The sequence below is a fragment of the Saimiri boliviensis genome, chromosome 11 (genome assembly GCF_048565385.1).
Source record: "Saimiri boliviensis isolate mSaiBol1 chromosome 11, mSaiBol1.pri, whole genome shotgun sequence".
NCBI classification, from domain to species: domain Eukaryota; kingdom Metazoa; phylum Chordata; class Mammalia; order Primates; family Cebidae; genus Saimiri; species Saimiri boliviensis.
The window spans coordinates 118,379,834-118,407,055 of NC_133459.1; the positions used below are offsets into that span (position 1 = coordinate 118,379,834).

General features: G+C 39.1%; 3 protein-coding genes across 6 annotated transcripts in view; 2 read left to right on the plus strand and 1 right to left on the minus strand.

Annotated features, from left to right (window-relative positions):
• The window catches only part of CDC7 (cell division cycle 7), a 25,816-nt gene extending 15,544 nt beyond the window's left edge, over positions 1–10,272 (minus strand). Inside the window, exons 1-5 of one of the 4 annotated variants that reach the window (XM_010343864.3) lie at positions 10,226–10,272; positions 9,546–9,643; positions 9,269–9,446; positions 1,741–1,824; positions 1,297–1,432 (exon numbers count right to left, since the gene is read on the minus strand). In XM_010343864.3, the coding sequence (XP_010342166.1) occupies positions 1,297–1,432; positions 1,741–1,824; positions 9,269–9,383 (335 nt within the window). In that variant the 5' untranslated portion in view covers positions 9,384–9,446; positions 9,546–9,643; positions 10,226–10,272. Of the gene's footprint in view, positions 1–1,296; positions 1,433–1,740; positions 1,825–9,268; positions 9,447–9,545; positions 9,649–10,147; positions 10,196–10,225 lie in introns of those variants that run through there. The other 3 variants (XM_074381447.1, XM_074381448.1, XM_010343863.3) reach the window with 3 other exon arrangements.
• LOC141580469 (uncharacterized) lies at positions 9,406–26,159 on the plus strand. Its single transcript, XM_074381557.1, has 3 exons — positions 9,406–9,419; positions 9,624–10,421; positions 15,933–26,159. The coding sequence occupies exons 1-3, from the start codon at positions 9,406–9,408 to the stop codon at positions 15,949–15,951; spliced, it is 831 nt and encodes a 276-aa protein (XP_074237658.1). The 3' UTR covers positions 15,952–26,159.
• LOC101029695 (helicase for meiosis 1) overlaps positions 15,995–27,222 on the plus strand; it is a 177,957-nt gene continuing 166,729 nt past the window's right edge. The window contains exon 1 of the mRNA XM_074381443.1: positions 15,995–16,014. The gene's annotated coding sequence lies outside the window, so the exon portion shown is untranslated. The remainder of the gene's footprint in view (positions 16,015–27,222) is intronic.

A 27,222-nucleotide genomic window follows, 5' to 3' on the forward strand; every position in this document is an offset into this window, starting at 1 on the left:
GTTATATAAGTATGTATTTTATATTTTGAAGATCATTCTGGCTGATGTGTGAAGACAGAAGGGGAGAAAGAAGAAGCAGGCTACAGTAGTAGTCTACGCTTCAGCTGAGGTAGTGGCAGAGAAAATAGACATGGATGAACTTCTAGATGTATTTTAGAGGCAAAACGGCTAGAACTTAGTGATTAACGTGGTTTGGGAAAGAAACAGAAAATGAGGATGATTTCTAGGTTTCTGGCCTGAACAAGTGTGTAGATAGGGCCATTTGCAGAGATGGGTAGATAAAATATTTGCTGTGGTGGGGTTTTTTGTTTTTGTTTTTGTTTTTTTTGGCATGTTAAGGTTTAGTTTTAGCATATTAGGTTTGAGATATTTATCAGGCACCAAGTGGAAATGTTAAATAGGCAGGTGGATATATACAAACCTGTAGTTAAGATAAAAGGTCTGAGATTAACCATACACTTTTGGGAATCATTACTTTATACCATATAGAAATGGAGAACACTAAAGCGAATATAGAGAAACCCAAGAGCAAGCATGAGGAACTCCAACATTTAGGGGTCAGGTAGAAGTGGAAGAGCTGGCAGACACTGAATATGAAAGGCCAAATGAGGGAAGAAGAAAGCAAGAAGGGTGTGGCAGTACTAAAGTCAAGACAAGGGTTCAAATCAATTGTGTTAAATGATGCTTATAATGGTTGACCCTATTAAGTTTCCAGTTTAGTATAGAGGAAGCAGCCGCAACGAGTATGTAGTGAAAGGGAGGTGTGGAATGAAAACAATGTATGTAAATAATTTTTGAGAAGTCTGGCTGTAAAGGGGAGCAAAGAAATGATGGAGCATGTGGAAGAAGGAGGGCAGTTTAGGAGGATGAGATACTAGATCATGTCCATATGTTGACAGAAATGACCTAGCAGAGAGAAACCATATCAGGTGATTCTGTTATTCTAAATAAAATATTAGATGAGGTTGTCAATAGCTGGGGAAATGTGAAATATGAGTTCCCTACATTTACAAAATAATGTAAACCATGAAAGCCAAGGTTCATGATTTGGCAGGAAGGTTACAAAAAGCAGTGATAAAAGACAGGAAATCAAGCTGAGTCTCAAGGGAAATCCAACCTAAAAGAAGTACTATAAATTTAACCATTGTGAGGTTAGAAGGAAAGTGCTAGCAAATTGCAAACAGTTGACTGAAAAATGTATTTAATTCACATACAATTTCATCATCCTTGCTAAGTATCTATTTTTAAATCTTATAAATTATATACAACTTCAATTAAAATCTTTAAATTGCTTACCCAGCCACTGTTAGGCACTGAAGTTCAGCTGCAATTCTTATAGGATGACTTGTTGGAATCAAGTGTTTCAGAGCAATTTTCTCTTCAGGTCCTACTTGTAACTGTGCTGTGGCCAAATAAACAGAGCTGAAAGTGCCTGTAAAACGATTTATTAGATTTTCAATATCTGGTTTTAAAAAATGTTAATGAAACAATTCTAAGATAGATTGTAAAAACTGTTTTGATGGCACAACAGATTAAAACAGGACTTCATTTTACTGTAAATGTTTATTATTTATTCGTTCTTTGAGGTTGAAAAAGTTGTTTTAATAATTAGTAATAAAACCATGGTCTTAATAATCTAAAAAGTGATATATATTTTTAATAAGAAATAGTAATGAAAACCAAGATTACAAAAGGGAAATAGGAGGGAAAAAAGCCTTGTAAAAATAGTAAGCATATTACCTTCTCCAATTTTGTCCTTAATCTTAAACACATTACTAAGCTGTGGTACAGCTTCATAAAGCTTCTCAATATCTTTTTTAACACCTTTCAAGGAAACAAAAATTTAAAGTTTTAATCAATGACAGTGTATTTTATAGTTTCTTAAAATTTAAAAAGTTCAATGAAATAAATTCCAAAACATGAGTAGTTAATTATAAATAAGTTTTAATAAAACTGTGATAAGATTAAAACCCTATCAAGTTGCTATAACTCACACACACACCTCTTGAACTAATAAACAAAAAGAATCCCAGAATTAAATATACCAAATTTCTACTATACTGAAATTATATACTAATAAATACATTGTTACTGTGATTTACTGTATAAATCACAACACGAAAAAGCAGCTAAATTTTTTAAATAACTAAACAATTTGTGCTGTGATCACTAGATGGCATGCCAAGGACACAACGCAATGCTCTTGAAAACCATTTCCCGTAAAGACACAAAATCTTAGAAGCTTGGTAAAATTTTATGTTTTGAATATTCACTGTATTTTCAGAGAGAAGGCCTACTAAAGCTCTCAAGCATATATAAAAAAATTTTTTTAATTTGTCCCAATTGCCAGTAGTATCCTTTATCCTTGACTGCAGATAAATTGCTACTTTTAAATAAATATCAGTTACTTATAAAAATGTATATGGTTAAAATAAGAGAGGCAATAATAAAGACCCAGTAAACTACGGGATACAGAAGAGAACTACCCAAGAGTCTTCAGATTTTATTACAGTACCTAGGCTTTACTAGCCTTACATAGCATAGGTTTAAGACATTTTCAAAGCACTTGCACAAGCATTATCTTTACAGATCTTCCCAATAGTACTGTGAACTTGGTGGAACAGGAATTATTATCCTGATTTTTCAGATAAGGAAACTCAATTCAGGGAGGTTAAATCATTTGCTCACTTTCCCAGAGGTGTTGCTGATGTCTGCAGAACTCATTATTTTATTTTTATTATATATATTTTCTAGTTTTCTTTTTTTTGAGACAGTCTTGTTCTGTCACCCAGGCTGGAGTCCAGTGACGTAATCTCCACTCACTGTAACCTGTGCCTCCCAGGTTTAAGAGATTCTCAGCCTCGTGAGCAGCTGGAATTACAGGCATGTGCCACCACACCCGGCTAATTTTTGTATTTTTAGTAGAGACAGGGTTTCACCATGTTGGCCAGGCTGGTCTCAAACTCCTGACCTCAATGATCGCCCACCTCAGGCTCCCAAAGTGCTGGAATTACAGGCGTGAACCACCGCACCTGGCCAGAAATCATTCATTTAAATAAACACTGTTTTAAAAAAGGCTCAGCAATCGGCATATTAAAAAAACTAATAAATTTGGTGCAGCCATTAGTCCAGTAGAGGAAACGTTCACTCTAAATACAAGGTGATACCTGTAATAAAAGAATGCATAAACTATTACGTTGGGGAGGATTTCTGAAGGTGCTAGGAAGGCTTCAGTTGACAGCTAAGTTTTGTTCTGAACTATTAACCAAGTTGTGAAAGTGGAAGAAAACATTTTAGAAAAAATTAACTGTGTCTGTAAAGACAGGGAAAAAGAAAAAAAAAAAAAAAAAAGGCTTGGATGATTAGGGTAGGGGAGAGGGCTCAGAGACAATGACATACAATGTGGCCTGGGGTGGTGGCTCAGGCCTCTAATCCCAGCACTTTAGGAGACCAAACTAAGAAGACCACTTGAGGCCAGGTGCTTTGAGACCCATCTCTTAAAAAAAAAAAAAAAAATTAGCTGGGCTTTGTAATACATGCCTGTAGTCTCAGCTACTGAGACTGAAGCAGAAGGACACCTTGAACCCAGGAGTTTGAGATTACTAAAATATGATAGTGCCACTTTACTCCAGCCTGGGTGATAGAAGAGCAAAACCCACATGAAAAATAATAGTAATAATAACAATAAATAAATAAAAGAACTAGAATGTGGCTGAAGAAGAGAAGAGCAGAGAATGCAAACAAAAGCTATAGAAAGTTTTTAAGCAGAAAAATGACAAGTGAAGAACAGATGTGAAGGGGAGGAGAAACATTAAGGACTGGAGAATAAGGGGCCAGGTAGATCTACTCCTGTGTTCTTTCCACTATATCAACTCATCTAAGGAACTTATTTAAATCACCCTCACCTTCCCACGTATTTCATATGTGGACTGGAGAACCTTCATGGATTTCAATGCAAGAGGCAACATAAGTAGCAATTATGTATACTACTTTAGAGATGGGGGCCTAAATCAGAATCCTGGCTCCACTATTTACCAGCTAGTATGACTTTCCTTGAACATACAGCTTATCTCTGTGAATCTGTTTTCCCATCTATAGAAAAGGAGTAGTAATAATAGGCATGCTACTGAGATACTGTGAGGATTAAATGAAATATATAAAAGTAAAGCTTTTAATAAAATGCCTGGCACACAATACATATTAAATAAATGACAATGGTAACTTAGTGTTGTGGTTATCGTTATTTCTGTAGGGCTTCTCTTATTAGGCCCTCTGTTTGAAATGCTTTTCCCTTATAACTTAATGAACTAGCTCGATTGTCACAGCTTCCTCTGACATCCTACTTAAATTGGCATTCCTTCCATTGTCCTACTGCCTTCAGAGTACTTATCTACTATAACATTATCCTGTTTATTTATTTGTTCACTGTCTGACTCCTCCCACTAAAATATAAGCTCCATCAGTACAGGTTCCCTGTTTGTATAAATCACTGTAATTTATATTCAACTCCTAGTCAGAACAGTGTGCCTGGCACATTTCTTGAATAGATGACTTATTACAGTCATTATGGGCATCCAGAGATACCTGGAGCACAAAGAGCAAAAGTTCAGAAGTCACAACAGAATGAAGACAAAGTGTCAGCTATCTCACTATCAGCTATTACACTACTTCACCCTACAACTAAAACCAAGGCCTGAGAGAAAAGTTGGCTTTCTAGCAGTCATTATGACATTGCCACAGTCAATTACAGCCTTTCTTAATGACAGTCAATTACAAGAAGCTTCAAGTTCCATAAAGTCACAGGAAAAGTACCATGTTCAATTTGATACTACCTTTCTTTGACTCTAAGATATAATTTTAACAACTCTGGAATTGAGATGCATCTTAACAATTGTTGTCAGCCAACATCAGAACTCAAAGAATAGGTGTATCAGTGACTTAAAGAAAATCACAGAAGCATTCCTTTAACCCCTAAGAGCCAAATGGTTGTAGGGAGGTGCAGTAGAGACGGTGAAGCAGTAACATGCAGGTAAGCTCCAAAAACTGAGGTCTTGTTAAAAATCCATTAACACAAGGTGGGCAGATAACCTGAGGTCTGGCTAATACCGTGAAACCCCGTTTCTACTAAAAATACCAAAGGAAAAAAAAAAAGTCCATTAACAATGGCTTTCTATTTTTTATTGGATTCTTCAAGAAATTCTGCATCACACTAATGTATATAGAACAACACTGTGAGGGAAAAACAGAATGTTGATGCATCTAAGTAAAAAAAGTAATTCTGAAGAGACACCTGAAATATTTTCTTTTTTATGTATGTACCAGAAATATACAATTATTTGTCCAATTAGGTATAAAATAACTATTTCAATAAGTACAAAATTAAACCAAGTCTAGATGCTATTCTGTTAAAGCTAAGTCACTATGTCACTATTTCACTCAAAACCTCTGATTTCACATCTCACTCCATTAGAACATGTCTTTACATCTCTCTCTGACTTCATTCCAATTACCTTCCCCGTTCTAGCCACAGTGACCTCCTTGCTATTCTTGAATGCTAGGCACACTCCCATCTCAGGGCCTTTGTACTTGCTGTTTCCTCTGTTTGGAATGCTCTTCCCCAAATATCTGCACAGCTCACTCCTCACCACTTTGAAGTCTTAGATAAAATGTTACAGAAGGCTCTGACCAACTATACTTACTAAAATTACAATCTTCTTCCCCAATACTTCCTATCTCCCTTTGCCTTTTGCCTTTTCTATGTAACACTAATAACTTTTGAACATAATATTTATTTATTTTGTTTACTGTCTATCTCTTGTCTACTAGATTGAGGGTGCTAATTTCTGTTTTATGTTTTGATTTATCCCTAGGCACCTAGAAAAGTATCTGTATATAATAGACAATAAATATTCATCACATAAATGAAATGTTTTCAGTATCTTATCATGGAATAAAACTGACACTCTAGAAATATAGTCATGGTTATTCTGGGGCTTCAGGTACTGTCTGGTTTACACCTCCTGTAACTAGGGGATAATATATAATGTAAGCCCAAACTGGGACACTCGAGTGAAAAGAAGGCATGAATAATAATTATATTGTGACAGTAGTCATTAACTAGATTTGTCTCAGACAAACAAAGACCCTTTAGCCCATACTTGGTATTGACATCCTATGCTTACTAAGAGCCCATTTTAGAGGCATGGGCTAATGGCATCATTGTAACAGAAAGAATGAAGGAAGCCTTCCTTCCAGTAGAGTTCACCAGTATGGAGGAGGCATTCAATATACAGTTTACACGTCATTCTTTCACTGAACAGATCTTTCTCACTTATTAAAACTTGGCATACAGTAGATACTTAAAAAAATAAAATAAAAGCTTATTGGCTAGGCATGGTGGCTCACACCTGTAATCCCAGTGTTTTGGGAGGCTAAAATGGGAAGATTTCTTGAGGCCAGGAATTTGAGACTAGCCTGGGCAACACAGCAATATCCTGTCACTATAAAAAATTTTTTAAATTAGCTGGCTGTAGCTGCACACACCTGTAATCCAAACTACTCAGGAGGCTGAGGGGGTAGGATTGCTTGAGAAAAGGAATTATGGCCGCAGTGAGCTGTAATTGCACCACTGTGCTCCAGCCTGGGTGAGAGAGAGAGAGAGGGAGAGAGACCATGTCTCCAAAAAAAAAGAGGAAAGAATCTACAGTATCAACAATAAAAGCTGATTAAATATATTATAATATGCAATGGACCGTAAATCCAGTTGTAATATTTACTACATGAGCAATATTCAAGATACATATTAAACAGAAAATGGAAATCAGAAATAAAGATCTCATACTTCAGCTCTCTTTTGGGAAAAAAACCACACACACACACACACACACACACACACACACACACACACACAAACAAGACAGCAATGTAGTTGCTAAAAAATGTAGCTATGTAAGCCTAGGAAGCCTAAAGGAATATAACAAAATGTCAACAGTGGCAGTATTTCGATAATGGGAAAAGATTTTATTTTGGCTTTCTTTCCTTCAAAAATTTCAATAACTATGTTTATCAGAAAAATGTTATAAAAATCTGACAAATTTCTCAAAACAAAGAGACACGCTGTTCATCCATTACACTAGGTATTTTACTTTATATCCTGACATTAAATCATTCCTTCGAATACTTTCAAGCACCTACTATGTGCTGAACATGTTAAGCTTTGGGAATGCAAAGATATATACAAAATCTAATCAAAAATATAACTTCGGCCGGGCGCGGTGGCTCAAGCCTGTAATCCCAGCACTTTGGGAGGCCGAGGCGGGTGGATCACGAGGTCAAGAGATCGAGACCATCCTGGTCAACTTGGTGAAACCCCGTCTCTACTAAAAATACAAAAAAAAATTAGCTGGGCATGGTGGCGCGTGCCTGTAATCCCAGCTACTCAGGAGGCTGAGGCAGGAGAATTGCCTGAACCCGGGAGGCGGAGGTTGCGGTGAGCCGAGATCGCGCCATTGCACTCCAGCCTGGGTAACAAGGGCGAAACTCCGTCTCAAAAAAAAAAAAAAAAAAAAAAAAAAAATATATATATATATAACTTCACAAAGAGTAAAGCTGATGAGGTGCAGGCATATACCTGTCTCATGATCTAATTTGATTTACTTTCCCAATTAGATCACGAGACTGTTATGTGCCTGGACCTCATCAACTCTACTCCTTATTGAAGCTATGTTTATATAACCTTAGTTGTTATTAAGGATCATATAAAAAAAGAAACTATAAGAGTAATGTGTTAGCATGTTTTATAATTTATCATAGGTATCATTTATAATGTCTAATGTTCTGTTACATAAATGCTACAAAACGTCTGAAATCTGGAATAAAATTCATCCCATTCTTTATTTTCCAGCAGACTTTCAGAAAATTAGAACAGTGGCATTCTCCTGAACACGATGCTAGAACCAAGTCAGAGTCATCCATTCAGATACTCTGCTGAAGTCACAACGTATTTCAGAAACCAGAGGAGATCCTGCCACCAAGATCCTCCCTTGATCCATCTCAAGGGAGATCCTGCCACCTGTCTCTTAAGGAGAGACAAAATGCAGAGTCCTAAGCAATAGAACAAGAATACTATAATGACTGTGTTACTGTGCTATGTGTCCAATGACTAGTAAGGAAAACATGAACTAAAAAACAGCTAACTGGTGAAAAAATGTAAAGGAAGAGGAACAGAATCCATGAATCTAGATGAAAGTGGTATTTTAAGATTATTCTAGCACCAGCGTACAAGATGAACTGGAGGATGGAAAAGTGTAAGCAGGCGGTGTGGGTGAGAAACTATTGTAAATCAAGAACAAAATGTAAGGAAATGAATTGACGTGGTAAAAATGGGAATGGAAAGAAGACACAATGCCATACCTATTAAAATGAAAGTTGGTAGCAATACGGGGAACAACTAAAGAGCATCAGCTGAAAATTAATGTTACAAGTTTAGGTAACTGGGATAACTGACTTCCATCAAAGCAAAAAGTATGTGATGTCACATTTTTCTAGGGTGGGGTTATAAAGAGCATATAGACAAAAGGTCAAAATAAGTATCTTTTGGACAAGCACAAAATACACTTAAGACAAAGATGGAAACGATGATCTGGCTACGTTTTCAGAAAAAAAAAATACAGTCAACCGAACTCCTCTATTTAACAAATATTTATTATTAATAAATGCCTACTATGTCCCAGGTCCTGTGTCAGAGCAGAAATGAAGATACACATGTGAGTGTAAAAGAGCAGACCCTGTCCTCTTCACCCCAAGGTCTGGGTTATGGTTAAACAACATTTCATGCTGTACAGTTAGATATGGTGCTTTATTATTGCTACAAATATTTCACATTTTTTTTTGTCAGTGAGTTCTGCTTTTAAATACTTAAGTGATGATCTCCAATGTCAATTTCCAAATTTAGGTTTAACGCAATACGGTGAGTAGAGATAAGAACACAGGTACAGGAGAGAAATTTAATTTGGGCATCAACAAACTTCTGCGATCTTAGTTACCAATACTGAGACCATAGCAACTCCGTAAAACAGGTTGCATAACAGTCCACCAAATTGCAATTCAGTCCTAAAATCTAGATCATACGAAGCTCTGTAACACTGTCCTACGAAAACATACAACTCACTTTTAAGATTCAATTCACTTATTTTTTGAGAGCAATTGAAAACAGAACTGTTGCCTGAAAAATCTTTGCAACTGCACGTCTTTAGAATTAAACACATACCTGAAAGTTTAAAATTCGGCTCGTTTTTTGTTAAAGAGCCGTCAGCCTGAAACAGGTCACGCTGGGGAGAAAAAGCCATAGGCTCATCCATCTGAAGCCCCAAAGACGCCTCCATCACAAGACAAAAGGGATGCAAAATGCCAGCTAAGGGGTTACATCCACAGGGGGAGCAAAGCAGCTGTGAAAATTAGAACACTGGAGATGTTTAGATCACTCGCTAAACCACGCGCTAAAAACATACCAGTGCCCTCAAAGGGGCAAACATTTTTAAACGCACCTTGTGTTCAAATCTGCACTGTAGGGCATACGGTTTCCATTTCTAAGGAATTCCATGCGCTTTACTTTCACCTCCCAGAAACACCGGCAGGGGGCTGGCTGCAAGGAGAATTTCCCGGTCGGGGCACCCGCGCAGCAGCCGGCGCGGTGCGGGGCGGCGAGTCCGGCGCAGTCTGCGGGACCGCGTGGGGGAGGGGCCGAGCGCCGGGGGCGGTTTGAAGTCAGGAAAAGGACCGAGGGAGGAAATCGTTTCGCCACTGACAGGGAGCGCCAGGAGGCTCGTCCGACGCCCCACGCAAGTTGATGGAGAACTGATACGACCCTGGGCCACGAGTGCCGGGCGGAGGAGGGGAAGGGGGAATGAATGGGAATCCTCCCGCCAGCCCCGGTCACGAGCGCAGCCGGGAAGGACCGGCTACCCTCAGGCCGGAGACCGAACCGGATGCTTAGTGCGCAGGCGCGCGACTTTCCCGCCGCAGGTCAGAGGGATCCCAAGGGGACCGAGGAATGGAACCGGACGGCGAGAAAACCGAAGTCACTATCCAGAATTCGTTCCTAATCCCTCACAATCCCGCGGCATGGAACAAACCGTCGGAAACTCACAGTTTAAGGGAGGACGACTTCTGTGCCCCCCCCCCCCCCGGTTGCCTGGGTCGCCGTCTCCAAGAGCCGCCCACCTACCGAGTCGATCGGATGCGCCTGCGCAACACTTCCCGCCGCCGCTCTGGTCGCACATGCGCATAAAGCCCTCGACGCCGCGGATTCCGCTACCAGGCGCTTGCGCAAGGGGGTGGCGCTTCTTCCCGCTGCCTGGACCTGCTAGAGGAGCCGTTACCGGAATAAAGCCCGGGAGTGATCTTCAAAAACTGGATGAACTGTAAGGTTAAGGGCCCAACACGGTTTCCAGGAAAGAAGCTAGCTCAGAGAAGGAGAAACCTCAGGTGCAGTGGCCGCACAACACAGTGGGCACGCCATGGATAAAAGGCGCTTTCTTGACTCTGCTTTTACTTCCTTTTATGTTGAGTGCCCTACCTCCCTGTTAAAAAAAAACAAGCAAAAAGATGTGATTGCTGGTTGTTTGTGGCTGTATTAGTAGAAATTAGCACAGTGGCAAGCAGGCAGTGTGTACCATTTACTGAGCCCTTGGCTATGAGGTAGGCGGGTTTCTAGGGGCTGGAATCAGAGTGAACAAGACAAACGCCATCCCTGTAGGAAGCTAAATTCCAGTGAAGCGATGACAATAAACGGATGAATACATGAACAGTATTCTTTCCGGTATTGATTGCTCCTTGAAGGAAATCGAATGAAGTGACGTGATACTGACTGGGAAGGTGGTATGTTGATGAGATGGTCAGGTCTCTCAAAGAGACCTGGATGAGAAGGACCTGGGAGGGAAGCTATTGTCCTGGCAAAGAAAGGGCAAGGCGAATGCAGAGAGAAAGAGGAGCCCGGTGTGTCGCAGGGGGGAGGCAGGAAAGGCCAGTGTGGAGGAAGCGTCGTGAGCGAGTGGGAAGAGAGTCCCAGACAGATGAGGTTGGAGAGTTAGGCAGAAGCCAGACCAGGTAGGTCCCTGAGAGCCAGGGTAAGAGGTTTGGCTTTTATTCTGAGTACAATGGGAAGCTATTTGAAACTTTTAAAGCAAGGGAGTGAGTGATATGGTTTATGTCTTATAAAGAGAATGGATTGTAGAGGGGCAAGAGTGGAAGCAGAGGATAGGATGCATTTCATGTTTAGAAGGAAAATAATGGTAGTCTGGAACAGAACAATTGCAGGAGAAATAACAGAAATAAGACAGTGGGGTTTGGTGATTGGCTGTGGCAAATGAAGAAAAGGGCATCATCAAAAGTGAATCTTAGGTTTTGGGGCGAGCACATGTGTGGGTGGTAGAAGGCAAGTCTGTGAGGTAATGGTTTTTGATTGGGTGAGGTGGAAGAGAGTAAATCAAGAATTCTAGTGTGGATACTGAGAAAGAGAAAAGCAGACCATGACATCCAGGAGATGGCCTGGTACCACCAGTTTGGCTTGCTGTTGCTTTGAGCTGGCCTGGCAATCACAGCTAGGCATCGGTATTCTTCTATTGAACAGAAACAATTTCACAGAACATCAGACAAGACCACTCTGTGACCATGATAGATCAAGACAAAAGTAAGATCACTCTGTAATCATAACTGAACACAGACACAACATAAACATCGTCCATGCTGTAAAAATGATTAAATATCTTTATCCTGGCTAATAGGCATGCCTGCTGCTTCTTTACCAATTACAATTTTAGCCTCAGTCTAGTCTTCCTTCTTCATAATACTTATTAAAATACCCAATTATAGAATTATCTTTGCTTCCTTATAGCTTCCAATCCAGGCCAAAGTCCCTCTTTCTTGAACCCTTCCATAAATCTAACACCCAAATTTTATAACAAATCCTTTTTAACACCCTCTTCCTGAGACATCTCATTGTTCCCCATGTTGCATTCTCACATACTGAGACAAGCAATAAATCCAAGTTGTTGAGCTATAGTTGTGTTCCTGGTGGTCACTGTCTGTAGGTCATTAACAATAATCAAGTCCAAGATACCTATTTGATATACAAGTGATGATGTCAAATAAACAGATGAATATATTGGTCTGGGGTATAGTTCAGGGTGAAGAAATAAACTTGGCAGCTATGAAATTATAGGTGAAACTTCACCTTGGACTATATGGTATTATCTAAGCAAAGATTGTAGATAGAGAGCTGGGCTAAGATGACTTCTAACATTTCAAAGTTGAGCAGAGGAAGAGGAAGAACCAGCAAGAAACTGAGAAGGAGTAGTCTGTGAGGTAAGAAGGCGATGTCATAGAAGTCAAGAGCAGAAAGTTTTACAGTTAGAAGAGGGGTCAGCTGTAGCAAATGCTTCACAGATGTAGTGAGGATACAGAATTGATCAGAGATAGTCATTAGAGCCTTTAGAAAGAGCAGCTTTGGAATGAGACAGAACGACCATTGAAGAATTTATTGAAGAACAAAAGATCTACAAATGGAGACAACTATTGAAGTTTTGTTTGTGTCTTACTTTGGTTTCTTTATTTGGGGGGAAGGAGACACAAATAGAATGGTGGCTACAGTATCAAATTGTTTATATGCCTTATACTAGCTGTGTAACGTCAGCAAGTTATTCAGTATCTCTGACACTCAGTCCCTTTATTTCAAAAATGTAAAATGGACAAAATACTTGCTTGGTTTTGCTATGGTGATTAAATTAGATAAAGTGACATAAGACATGTAAAGTGCTTGGTCCCATAGGCCTGGACATTGTTAGCTTGTATTAGTTAATTTATAGTAGGTATTTTTCCCCCTTTCTCTGTAATCCTATCCCTAATACCTAGCACATGGCTGTTCACATAGTATGGATTTAATAAATGGCTATGGAATTAATGTACAACAAGAAATTAGGTTTTATTTATTTATTTTTATGATTCCATCATTTATGTATTTACTTAGTAGAAACAGGATCTCGCTCTGTTGCTCAGGCTACAATGCAGTGGCATTATCATGAATCACTGTAGCCTCAAACTCCTGGGCTCAAGTGATTCTCCTGCTATAGCCTCCCAAGTAGCAAGGATTACAGATTTATGCCACCGTGCTCAGCTAGAAATTAGGTTTTAAATGGTTGGTTGCACTTATGTCTCCTGTAAGCAGATTGTAGGTAGATTGTTGATTAAAAATTATTTAGAGATTTTGATAACTACATACACAAAGTTGTCTTTAGGGTTAGACCAGTGCTGTTACCATTTTTCCTTCCTAACATGTTCATTCTGCCTCCAGGTCTGTTTGAGCTGCGTTTGTGTGTGTGTGTGTGTGTTTCTTGTTTTTATCTTTTGCTTCTATCTCTTTGTCCTCCAAAGTCAGTGAAATTTTCTTTAATTAGTCTAGCCCAGAATCTGTCCCTTCCCTAACTCATGGCTGACCCGTTATACTGGAAAAAGTTACTAACTCAGAGTTAGCAAGAGAAGCGATGGAACTGTTTGTGCCAGTGAAATTGTGGATCTATGCTGCTGCAAAGGGATCCTGCCCTCCTAAGTGCCCTTCTTTCTTAGAGGGAGCCCATGAAAACAATCTTAGTGGACTTTAAACTGCTTAGGCACAGGTAATCTGCATTTAGAAGCCAAGTGATTATAAGAGGTGTCTGGGAAAACCAGGTGCCCAGCAACTGGAGACCTTGGGGCCTGTGGAAATTTGAGTTGGGTGCATGCAACTTTTTACTCTTGGAGAAATGGGGAGTCTCTGCTGAGTTGTACAGTCAACTCAGAATAAGTTCCCAGAACAACTTAAAATTCTGCTCTTCTCTCCATGAAGGTCCCTACTAAAGGGGATACACACACACACACACACACACACAGAGAGAGAGAGAGAGAGAGAGAAGAAAAAAGAAAGAAATGACAAAGGAAAAGTTACTGGAAGTCTCATTCCCCTCCCCACTATTACATATGTAAATAGCTGACACACTCTCTTAGAACCTCCTGTCTTTGAGGAGTTTATTAAACTAGGAGAGAAATAAAGCAGGCCAGGCATGGTGGCTCACACCTGTAATCCCAGCACTTTGGGAGGTTGAGGCGGGCAGATTGCTTGAGTCCAGGAGTATGAGACCAGCTTGGGCAACATGGTGAAACACTGTCTCTCAAAAAAAAAAATTACCAAAAAAAAAAAAAAAAAAAAAAGGATTAGCCCAGTATGGTAGCACACACCTGTAGTCCCAGCTAATTGGGAGGCTGAGGTGGGAGGATCTCTTGAGCTTTGTGGGTGAAGGCTGTAGTGAGCTGTGATGGCACCACTGCACTGCAGCCTGGGTGACAAAGCAAGACTTTGTCTTAAAAAAAAAAAAAAGAGAGAGAAAGCAAAAACATAGCTTTTGAAACTGAGCAGAAATTATTTCTTAGGGCAATGTCTTGGTAAATGAAGAAATTCCCAGGTTGTAAAATGAAATTCTAGCCAGTCATTATAAAGTATACCAGGATAAAACACTTAGAATTTAATGGGGAAAATTTTTATTTCAAAAATAAAATTGCAAATTATTTAAAATAAAAAATCTATGAATCAATTCTGAAACTACAATGAAACAGTGAGACAATTAGACATACACAAAGGTCCATATATTCATCAAAGTTTGATTTCTCAATTTTAATAATACAGGACAGAAAACAATTGCCTTACAGGATTTTCACACAAACCAAATAACATTTAAAGCTTCTAGGAGAACTCGTGGAAAACACCTAACACTTGAATTTATTTTGCATTCAAAAATAAACTAGGAGGAAGAGGCTATATGCTGAGTGACTTAATAAATGTTTAGAGATGGAGAGTGACATATTCTCACTTGTAAGTGGGAGCTAAATAATCTGTACACATGGACGTAAAGTGTGAAATGATACACACTGAAAAGTCAGGAGAATGGGAGGGTGGGAGGGGTGTGATGGATGACAAATTTCTTAATGAGTACAATATACATTGCATGGGTCTTGGATACACTAAAAGTTCGGACTTTACCACTATGCAATATATCATGTAAAACCACTGCACTTGTACCCCTTAAATTTATACAAATATAAAAAGAGAGAACAAGAATGAGAAAGAACTTAAAATAGATGACCTGAAATGGTCTCTTTTGGAAAAGCTCCATTTTTTCTAGTCTTCTCTTTATGAGGCCTTATGCTGCATATAGGACGTTTCTATTCTGGGTTTATTTCTCCTTAAGAGATGATGAAAAGAGACTAAGCACCTAGTTTGATTATGAAGTACAAAGGTTACAAGAAAGCAAAAGTAGCAATCCTGGTCTCATCATTGTTGATTGACAAGAATGTAGCTTCTAGCATTACCAAATGTGGTCTCTTTTACAAGAGAAAGCAATTGAAATAATAATAACCAGGTCAGTGATTCTAACAAGTGGATCATAGGAACAAATTAACCAATGAAAATACATCCCTTTCCCTCTGATGTAGCTTTTTTGGAGGAGGTGGATTAGTGAATACTGGGTCTCTGTTGGATGAGGGGTTAGGGAAGGGATAGCCTGAGCTCTGAACATAGAAGGGCTTCCATGCATATCCTACATGTCTGGATGATGGATTGAGACTTGAGTCTGCCATTTTTGGCTTCCCCCTGAAGATGATAGTAGCAGTCAAAGTCATGGTCCAAGAAGGGTCAGCAACATAGCTCTTGCCTCTAGACACACCTCTTCTTGGAAAAACACCTAAAAGGGTATTCTTCTTTGGGGCCAACAGTGGGAGAGTATGAACAAATAGAATAGATACTTCCTGCACACAAGGTATGGACTCACAACAAGAGCTAGGCAGCTGGTGACACTACTTTCTTTGTGACCTACTCTCCTCTAATACATAGGCCTATTTGTTTATAGGAACCTGGTGAGTTATTGAGAGGGAATTGGGATAAACCATTCTGCCCTCCATCCCTTTCCTCAGGATACAGCTGGAATTGAGGTAAGTACATAATATATAAGTTTAGGCTTATATTAGAATAATGAGGGAAATGGACACTTTTGGCCACTTAATGAGCTAAATGGACACTGAATGAGGTAAAAGAACATAGTACTGGCATTGAGGGACATAAATTCTAGCAACCAAACTGGAGGGCTTCCTTCTCATCCAACCATCCCCAACAAAAATGAGAAAAGTTCATTAGCAGTGCTAAAAGGGAAAACCTCCGTATTATCTTATTAATTCTTTAATTATTGGACGTATTTTATAGATCATGAAAATTGGCTTTAGAAAAGACTGGCATAGTGGCTCATGCCTGTAATCCCAGCACTTTTGGGAGGCTGAGATGGTTGGATTGTTGAGCCTGGACAACAGGTTAAAACTTCATCTCTACTAAAAATAGTAAAATTAGCTGGGCGTGGTGGTGTGTGTCTCCAGTCCTGGCTACTTGGGAGGCTGAGTTGAGAGGATCACCTGAGTCTGAGAGGTCAAGTCTGCAATGAGCCGAGATAAGGCCACTGCACTCCAGCCTGGGAGACAGAGCAACCCTGACTCAAAAAAAAAAAAAGAAGACTAAGTAAATTACTGATGACAACAGCCAGTAAGTGGCAGAAGTGAAACTGGAATCTAGAATTCTTTGAACACAAAGGTCTTCATTTGGATTAGACTCCACTTTTTTTTCCTTTTTTTATTGTGGTAAAATACACATAACATACACTTTACCAACTTAACCATCTTTAAGTGTACAATTCAGTGGTGATTTAAGATTTTGAAATATCCCTAGAAGTTTCAAGTTCAGGCTCTTCATATTGGTGCCTTTTTGCTGGAAACAAATATGCTTAAGAGCACATTTTAAAAATGATATATCAATAGTGTATAAAATTTTTCATATTCTTATGTGTTTTAAAATTACAGAATAAGATTGTAATTAGCCAACTTTTATTTTTGAAAACATAAAGATGTGAATGTCTGTTATTTAAGACAAATAGTTGTGCAGCCATTACCACCATCCATCTCTAGATCTCTTTCCACCTTGTAAAACTGAAACTATACCCATTGAACAATAACTTCATTTCCTAGTCCCCCAGACCCTGGCAACTACCATTCTACTTTCTGTCTCTATGGATTTGACTACTAAGAAACTCAGGCAGAATCATACACATTTGTCATTTTGTGATGGGCGCATTTCACTTAGCATAATATCCTCAAGGTTCATCTGTGTTGCAGCATATGTTAGAATTTCCTTCCTGTTTAAGGCTACATAATATTTCATTGTATTTAGATGCTATGTGTGAATATACAAACTCTGTATCTGTGGGTTTCATATCTGTGGATTCAACCAACTAAAATTGAAAATATTCAGGGAGAAAAATAGATGGTTGCATCTGGACTGAACATATACAGACGTTTTTCCTTGCCATGATTCCCTAAACAATACAATGTAACAACTATTTATGTAGCACTTACATTGCATTAGGTATTATAAGTAATCTATAGAGATGATTTAAAATACATGAGAGGATTGCATAGATTATGTGAAAATATTACACCGTTTTATATAAGGAACTTGAGCATCTGTGGATTTTGGTATTTGTGGGGAGTCTGGTAATCAGTCCCCCAGGGATACCAAAGGACGACTATCACATTTTGCTTATCCATTTGTCTGTCAATGAAGAGTTGGGTTGTTTCTATGTTTTAGCTATTCCGAATAATGCTGCTATAAACATGGGTATACAAATATCTCTTTGAGACCCTTTCAGTTCTTTTGAGTATGTACCTAGCAGTGGAATTGCTAGATCATATGGTAGTTCTATTTTTTAATTTTGATGAACTACCATACTGTTTTCCACAGCAGCTGCACCATTTTATATTTCTACCAACAGTGCACAGAGTTCTAATTTCCCCACATTTTGCCAACACCTTTTTTTTTTTTAACAGTGGCCATCCTAATGGGTGTGAGGTGGAATCTCACTGTGGTAATGATTTGCATTTCCCTAGGAATTACTGATGTTGAGCATCTTTTCATGTGTTTGTGTCCATTTGTATATCTTCTATGGAGAAAAGTTATTCAAGCCCTTCACCAATTTTTTGAATTTTAAAAAAAATTCTTGAATTTTAGGAGTTCTCTTATATACAGGGTATTAATCCCTTATCAGATGTATAACTTGCCAGTATTTTCTCCTGTTGTGTGGGTTGACTTTTTACTTTGTTTATAGTGTCTTTTGATGCACAAAGATTTTGTTTTGTTTGTATTCCCAAATAAGCCCAAAAGCTTTAAATTTTCATAAAATACAGTTTGTCTATTTTTTCTTTTGTTGTCTGTGCTTTCGGTGTCACATTCAAGAAATTATTGTGAAATCTAATGTTGAGAAACTTTGACCCTCTCTTTTCTTCGAAGAGTTTTATGGTTTTGGCTCTTTGTTTAGATCTTTGATCTATTTCGAGTTAATTTTGGTAGACGGTGTTAGGTAAAGGTCCAACTTTATTCTTTTGCATGTGGATATCCAGTTTTCCAGGAGATCTTAACTATATAATTTTTAAAGCTTTTTAAATTTGGCTAGCAAATAAATTGCTCAGGCTGACTTCAGTTTGAAGTTCCATTTTCAAGTACAAGTAACTTCATGCTCTGTTATAGAAAAGAAAATACTAATTTTTGTCCTATTGTCTTGTAGCATAAAGAGATACAAATCTCTCAGAAGTAGATTAAAAGCATTATTTTTTTAAAAAAGGAAGCCAAGCAGTTTAGTGCAATAATTATTTATCTATCTAGTGATCGTCTCTGTGTGTGTGTGTGTGTGTATGTGTGTGTGTGTGTGTGTGTGTATGTATGTGTTCATTTATCCTTTTTTTGTTGTACCTGTGGATAGTTGTAACCCAACTTCAAGAACTAAAAACATGAAAAATGGGAAGCTTTGTAAAAAATACCTGCAAATCTACCAAGGGAGAAAAAGTATTTATAGTATGAAATAAATATGTTGCACCTGAAGATAACTGCAGCATACAAAGAAAACAAATAACACATATTTTCCTACTAAAACATACAGATTTCAAACACCCCAAGAAAAAAAATCCTGTTATTGTTACTAAAATTCAGAGAGACTCACAGGACCAAATTCGTATTTTAAAAATTAAATGGAAACTTATGAAAATTGAGATTTCTGTACATTCCCAGGGCTCCAATATATAGTAAAATACTATTAGGTCTGGGATGTCAAGGAGCAAGTACTGTGATATGTCAAGTTTCATCTCCAGGGGCTGAAACTCTGAAATGTGCTGATTATTTCAGTTCAGCTATGAATGGGAAAAATACCCACTATGATGAAATCATAATGGCTTGACTTCCAATTGTTCCTTATCTTTAAAGATTATTTAAGATTTTGAAAAATCCCTAGAAATTTCAAGTTCATGCCCTTTGTGTTGGTGCCTTTTTACCGGAAAAGAAATATGCTTAAGAGCACATTTTTAAAATGATGTATCAGTACTGTATAAAAGTTTTCATATTCTTGGGCCAGGCGCGGTGGCTCATGCCTGTAATCCAAGCACTTTGGAGGCCAAGGCGGGCGGATCACCTAAGGTTAGGAGTTCAAGACCAGCCTGACCAACATGGTCAAAACCCGTCTTAAAAAAACAATAATAATAATTTTTTAAAAAAGAAAAAAAACCTTTTCGTATTCTTATGTGTTTTAAAATTACAGAATAAGATTATAAGTAGCCACCTTTTATTTTTTTAAAAACATAAAGATGCATGTCCATTATTTAAGACAATTTACTAAGATATAATTTAATATGGCAATATTAATTTGGGTTTAGTGCTAGTGGTTTTTTGATTTAGAACAATTATCTTCTCAGTGTTATGTTTTAAATACAAAATTTTATCCCAAAGAAGAATTTTCCTGTTAGGCTATGTATCACTGCCCCTTCTCTAAAATACTAAAATAAATAAATATATTTGTTTATTTAATTTTATTTTTTGAGATGGAGTCTTGCTCTGTCATCCAGGCTGGAGTGCAGGGGTGCTGTCTCGGCTCACTACAACCTCTGCCTCCCAGGTTAAATGATTCTCCTGCCTTAGCCTCCTGAGTACCTGGGACTACCATGCCCCTGTGGGACAAACCCAGCCTGACACCTGTTACCCCCCATTCCTGGCCCTAAAATAAATGTAAATGGAGGCATAGGTACAATTAACTTCGAAGCTTTAAACACAGTGATAAACAACCTCTCATAAGTTTGAGGTTGGAGCATCACAGGGGTCTGAGAACAATAGACCAAATTTCCTGTGGGACAAATCCAGCCTGCCACCTGTTTTTGTACACACTACAAGCTAAGAATGGATTTTACACTTCTAAGTTATTGAAAAAAAGGTATAAAAGAATATTTGGGACACATGAAAGTTATATAAAAGTCAAATTTTAGTGTTTATAAATAAGATTTTATTGGAACACAGCCATATTCATTTGTTTATTATTGTCTATGGCTGCTTTCACTCTGCAGTGGCAGAGGTGAGTTGAGTAGCTGTCACAGTAATGAGTGGCCCACAAAATTGAAAATATTTACTAGCTGGCCCTTTATGGGAAAAGTTTGCCAACTCCTGAGCATCATAGTTGCAGCTTGCATTGTGAAGTCAACATGCAAATAAACCAAATGTCACTAAAGCATGCAGAAGAAATTTTTACCATACATCAGTTGTTTAATATGGAGAAAGAAAGCACACAATGTTTACTTAGTATTTGTTAATTACAACAGCTAAGAATTGTGACTAGTGTTTTCTAACGAGTTTCTTTTTCTTGACAAGAGAGCATTAATTTACTCTTTACTTGTGAAAAATGTACTTATCTCATGATCCTCAATGAGGCAGAGATGGAAGAAATATTGTATGAGTCTGTATGCTGAAGTCTTTGTTAGCAGCATGACTATAGATGGACTGTGACTGGCATTTAATTTGGACTTGAGGAGGGAGGAGAAGCCAGCAATACTCAGTACCTCTATTTAAGTGAAGGGAAAGACACACAGAGTCTTTTCTTGCTTCCGCTTGTGTAGCTGGAAATGGGTTGTAGTGAAGTCAATAAAATTCTTCAACATCCTTCAATAGCAATGATTCTAGTCCTTCTGAGTAGTTCAAATTCTATGTTGATACTTATGTTTTCTTGCACATTCTTCTCTTGCTAGCCACATGAAAAGGCTAGAGTAGCGCAAACGTCTCAAAATGTAGAGCTCCAAATTATGACACCTCTTTAGAAAGATGGCAGGTGCTCTGGGTATTAAAAAGCTAGGGCTATATCCTCACTACCTAGAAAGATCCCCTTTTGGTCATCTCTCAAAAAGAGTAACTGTGATCTCAGAGAATATGTTATAGGGAGCTAAAAAAGATCCCTTACCTTCTAGGCACCCTGAAGACTGTAAGCTGTATGTTTTAAGATTATATAGCTGGCCAGGTGCGGTGGTTCATGTCTGTAATCTCAGCATTTTGGGATCCTGAAGTGGATGGATCACTTGAGGTCAGGAGTTGGAGACCAGGGTGGCCAAAATGGCAAAAACTCTGTCTCTACTAAAAATACAAAAATTAGCTGGGCATGGTAGTGAGCTCCTATAATCCCAGCTACTGGGAAGGCTGAGGCCTAGGAATTATGTGAACCTGGGAGGCAAGTTTGCATTGCAGCCTGGGTGACAGAATGAGACTCCATTTCAAATATATATATATATGTATACATATAGCCACCGTTTCTTCCAGCCATCACATAGCTAACAAAGGGGCTGAGTGTGGCCACCAAAAAATAAAAGAGAAGGTAAAACAGAGGCTCAGGAATGAGAATGAACAGTATCTTCTAGGATGTGATGTATAAAGCATATCATCCCAAATAAATAGCAGTCTTACCAATACAAAATAAAATTTAAAAACAAAAATATTTTTAGATACTGTAAACAGACAAAATTATATTCTATTTTTAGATCCTGTGTTTAGATGAGTATTATTTGAACACTCATCTTCTATATAGCAAGAAATCACATTCCTATGATCTATACTAGGTTCCTGTATTTCAATATTTCTGGTATGAAGCACATCTGGAACTTGTCAAGGCAAGTTAACTTTACAAGATAGTTCCTTGTAGCAAGACCCCTGGCCAATGAGTTCTTTCTAACACATTTTCTCTGTAGTTCACTCATGAGTAGTCACCATGAATATTAAAAGTGAAGGATAAGTTATCTTAAACTTTACATTTTGCTTGAACAAATTGAGCACTTTATCATAAAATTGGTCTAAAAACATGCAATCCAAAATTTCTTTTCTTTCTTGTAAACCTTGTAGACAGTTTTAGAAACATATGTGATCACATGATATGCCCACTTCCCTCTTTCATGCCGCTTTGTGGTTATGATTTTATATTTCATCGTAGGTCTCAGTTTCTTCAGTCTTTAGAATGAAAGATTTGGACTTGATCAATGAGGAGCAACCGAAGGTTTACAAATCAGGTGACTTTTCAATTAACATCTGGTTATTCAGGGTCTTCCCTCACAATCCATTCACTTCTCAATAATTTTACCTCTTCCATAAGATTATGTCTAAGGTCACAGAGCTAAGATTTGCTGACTTGTCAAGATGTGCCTTTCTGTGTGCACATGTACAGATGGTAGCATCTGGTTTTTGCTTATTGTCTATACATGTTGGCATTCACTGAGAGGTGCAGCCTCCCATTTTGCCCTTGGCCAGCAGCCCAGGCAAGACTCTATGAGTCATTCTTCGTTCCCATCCGCAGGGTCTCTTTGGGTCCAATAGCTCTTTGTTTCCACAACTATGTCACTTATGGGTACAAAAAGAAAATATGCAGCCTCCCCTGACACCTTGGAGTGCAGGGAAACTCAGTAAAACTCTCTCATGGTCACTAATCTAGACACTACACAGCTGCTTCTGCCCCCAGAGGGTCTGTCACCAACTGGTTTCTCCTTGAGAAAGGAGACCATAGGCACATGTTGAGATAGGCACACGTTGCTCCTAAATCCCTGAACCTATTTGCCTTAGATATCTCCTGTTCCCTCCCTCCCCTTCCTATTTCTTGGTGTTGGAAGAGGGGTTGTTGGATCCTCTTCTCAGACTCCATTTGCATCTAGAACTCTTTGCTTCCAACTTTTCCTCCTCTTGGTCCCAGAGTAACCTTCTTACCCATTCCTCCGAATCTCTTGTTTTATGTGACAGAGCAATGCAGTGTACGGGGTAATCACTCAGACTGCCACTCTTCTGTGACAGTAGCAAAGCTGCATAATATAGTGTGCCTCCATTTTATTATATGTAAAATGGGGTTAATAATAGCACCCACCTGTATTAGTTTTTTTTTTTTTTTTTTTTGAAATGGAGTCTGGCTTTGTTGCCCAGGCTGGAGTACCGTGCAACAAGCTTAGCTCACTGCAACCTCCGCTGCCTGGGCTTAAGTGATTCTCCTGCCTCAGCCTCCCAAGTAGCTGGGACTACAGGTGTGTGCCGCCATGCCCAGCTAATTTTTGTATGTTTAGTAGAGACAGGGTTTCACTAGCCAGGCTGGTTTCGAACTCCTGACCTCAGGTGATCTGCCCGCCTTGGTCTCCCAAAGTGCTGCGATTACAGGCGTGAGCCACGGCGCCCAGCCGCTTTTCTATTGCTGCTCTAACAAATTACCACAAAACTGGTGGCTTAAAACAACACAAATGTATCTTACGGTTCCGGAAGTCACAGAGTCCTCAGTGTTGGCAAGACTGTCTTCCTTCTGAAACCTCTAGAGGAGGATCTGTTTCTTCGCCTTTTCCAGCTTCTAGAAGCCACCTATATTCCTTGGCTTGTGATTCCTTCCTCCCCCTCCAAAGCCGGTAGCAGAGCATCTTCAAATCGAGCATTCATGCACTCTGAGGCCATCATTGGTCATCACATCTCTTTTTCTCACTCTGGCTCTTCTGCCTTATAAGGACTCTTTTGCCTTATATCAGACATGACTTGGATAACACAGGCAATTTCCCCATCTCGAGCTCCTTAATTTAATCACATCAGCAAAGTTTCTTTTGCCATATAAGGTAATATATTCACAGGTTTTGGGATTAAGGTACGAATATCTCTGAGGGCCATTATTCTGTCTATCACACCAACTATTAGGATTATTGTGAGGATTAAGTAAGAGTATGCATGTAAAATGTTGAGTTTGATACAATATTATGTTGTTAATCCTAGGCCAAGTCTTTTGAAATTTATAAGCTGAAAATTATTATCTTCAGCCTGTTGTGTTAGTTTTTCTTTGAGGCAATGCATGCTTCATGTTCTATCCACCACCTGAATAAAGAGGACAGTTATAGGGTATGAGGAAATGTGGCATAAAAAATGTTCATTAAGTTGCAAACATCCATTCCTGCCACTTCTGTAAGCATTTTCATGTTTCCTGAATTGGCTCACGTGTAAAGAAGTTTACTCACCAGTGAACCAGATGGTCTCCAAAGTCCATTCCTATGCTATTATTTAGGTCTTCTTTTCTGGATGAGTATGAACTTGTCTGGGACACCCTCCAGGCTTTTCTTTTTACTATGCTTTCCTCTGTCTCTTCCTTCTCTCTGAAATCCCCAAGGAGTTACATAAGTGCCAGGCGGGGGAGTGTGTAGTCAAGGTGGGCATAGTTGGGACTAGCACCCTAGAAAGGACTGCCTATTTGTGTTGGGCACTGGAAGCCCCACTCCACAAAGGGAAGCAAATATTTTATGGTACTTCATTAGCATCAGAGAGCATGAGTATTTCCAGGTGACAACTGAGAAAAGCTGGAACATGAAATTGAGTTTGAGGGAGTCTTCCTTGGTTCATTTGAGTAGAACCATCTGGTCTACTGAAAGCACAGGCCTCAGTAGCTGTGCTGGCTTGACTGTGCTCAGGGAAGGCTGCAACTCATCAACTCTAAAAATGACAAGTGGGCAGCATTCAGTTCCTTAAGGCCAGGAAGGAAATTCTTTTAAAATGCTGGGAAAAATGTAAGAATGTATTCCCCAAAGTGGGGTCAGGAAGTCCCAGAGGGGAGTTATATCTCATTTTGTGAGATGACCTCCAGAAATTAGAAGCATGGACTTTGTGGGAATCGAGGGATTGCACCAAGGATTAGGATGAACATTGAAGAAAGAAAGTAATTGTCTTTTTCTAGGAAAAAAAAAGACAAGTCGTTGATTTAAAGTTATGAGCAGCTGTGGTGCATCTGGACTGGCACTGACATATAGTTAAGAGACACTAATAAGCCCTGGCACTTATCACCGATCAATAATTGTAAAGGTCACCAATTATTGAGTTATTGCTATGTTTGGGATTCAGTACTTGTACTTATTTATATTATCTTTCATTTTCAAAAAATCCTGCAAGATAATTTATTATCTTGTTTTATTCTCATGTACTCTCAGCTTTAGTTTTCTTTATCTTTAATACTGGAATGATAATGTATATCTTACAATATTGCTAGGAGAACTGCATTTAAAAGTCTATGTAGGCTGGGCATAGTGGCTCACGCCTGTAATCCCAGCACTTTAGGAAACCGAGGTAAGCAGATCGCTTGAGCCCAGTAGTGTGAGACCAGCCTGGGCAATATGATAAAACCCCATCTCTACAAAAAATATAAAAATTACCTGGGTGTGGTGGCACATGCCTGTAGTTCCAGATACTCAGGAGGCCGAGGTGGGAGGATCACCTGAGTCCTGGGGAGGTCAGGGCTACACAGTGAGCTGTGGGCACCACTACACTGCAACCTGGATGAAGAGTGAGAGCCTATCTCAAAAAAAAAAAAAAAAAAAAAAAGGCCAGGCAGGGTGGCTCATACCTGTAATTCGAGCACTTTGGGAGGCTGAGGCGGGCAGATCACCTGAGATCAGGAGTTCTAGGTCAGCCTGGCCATCATGGTGAAACCTCATCTCTACTAAAAATTAAAAAAAATAGCTGGGTGTGGTGTGAGCACCTATAATCCCACCTATTTCGGAGGCTGAGGCAGGAGAATAACTTGAACCCAGGAGGCAGAGATTGCAGCGAGCCAAGACTGCACTGCACTCCAGCCCAGGTGACAAAAGTGAAACTGTGTCTCAAAAAAAAAAAAGTCTCCATCAAAATGCCTGGCTGGCATTTAGCAGATGCCAATTTATATTTATGAAATCATTGTTGAAACAAGCAAAAAGATGAAGATATGAAAGATATTTTTATCAATTATTTTATTTGTCAATTCTACAGGGTGGTTGCTATATTTTAGGCCTCAGACAAACAGTATTCAAATATAGCCCTGACTTTAGGATGCTCACAGCGTCATGAGGAAGACAGACCCAAAAACCCTGATGAGACAAGAAAGCTGTTAATTAGAATTTAATAGAATATATTTTAGGATAGGGCGCTGAAAAAACTGCTTCCAAAACCAGGATGAACATCAAGTGGACTCTTAAAAGTAATGAGTGGGAATCGGGATGAATGAGAGACAGAGAGAGAGAGAGAGAGAGAGAGAGAGAGTGTGTGTGTGTGAGTGTGAGTGTGTGTGTGTGTGTGTGTGTGTGTGTTGTGTAGTGTTCTACCCATTTATTTGGGGCAGGGAAATAACTGCCACTAGTTTTATACTGCCAGGGAAATATGCCTATGGAATAGGACTGAACAAGTAGGCAGGAGCTGAACCATACCTGCTCTTTTACACCTTTCCAAGAAGTTTAAATTTTAGGCTAAAAGTGATGGGGAGCCATCGAAGGATTTTATGAAAGGTGTACTCTGTTCATATTTATGGTTTAGAACAGGCGTCCCCAAAGTACGGCCCGTGGGCCGTGTGCGGCTCCCTGAGACCATTTATCTGGCCCCCCGCTGCACTTCAGGAAGGGGCACCTCTTTCATTGGTGGTCAGTGAGAGGAGCACAGTATGTGGTGGCCCTCCAACGGTCTGAGGGATAGTGAACTGGCTCCCTGTGTAAAAAGTTTGGGGACGCCTGGTTTAGAAGGATTATTTAGGTAATAGTGTGGAGGGGAGCGGCCCAGGATGCAGAAAGAGTCAGGAAACTAAAAAGAGACAGTGGAGTACAGCGGTTTAAAGTATGAATTCCCGAGATGCACAGTCCAGCCCAGGTTTTCTGGCTTCACCATTTTCTGGCATATGGTCATGGACAGTTTAACTTTTTTGTGACTCAGTTTTCTCATCTGTGAAAGGAAAATAAAAATAGTACCTACCTTTTAGGATTGATGTCACAATTGAAAGAGTTAACAGAATG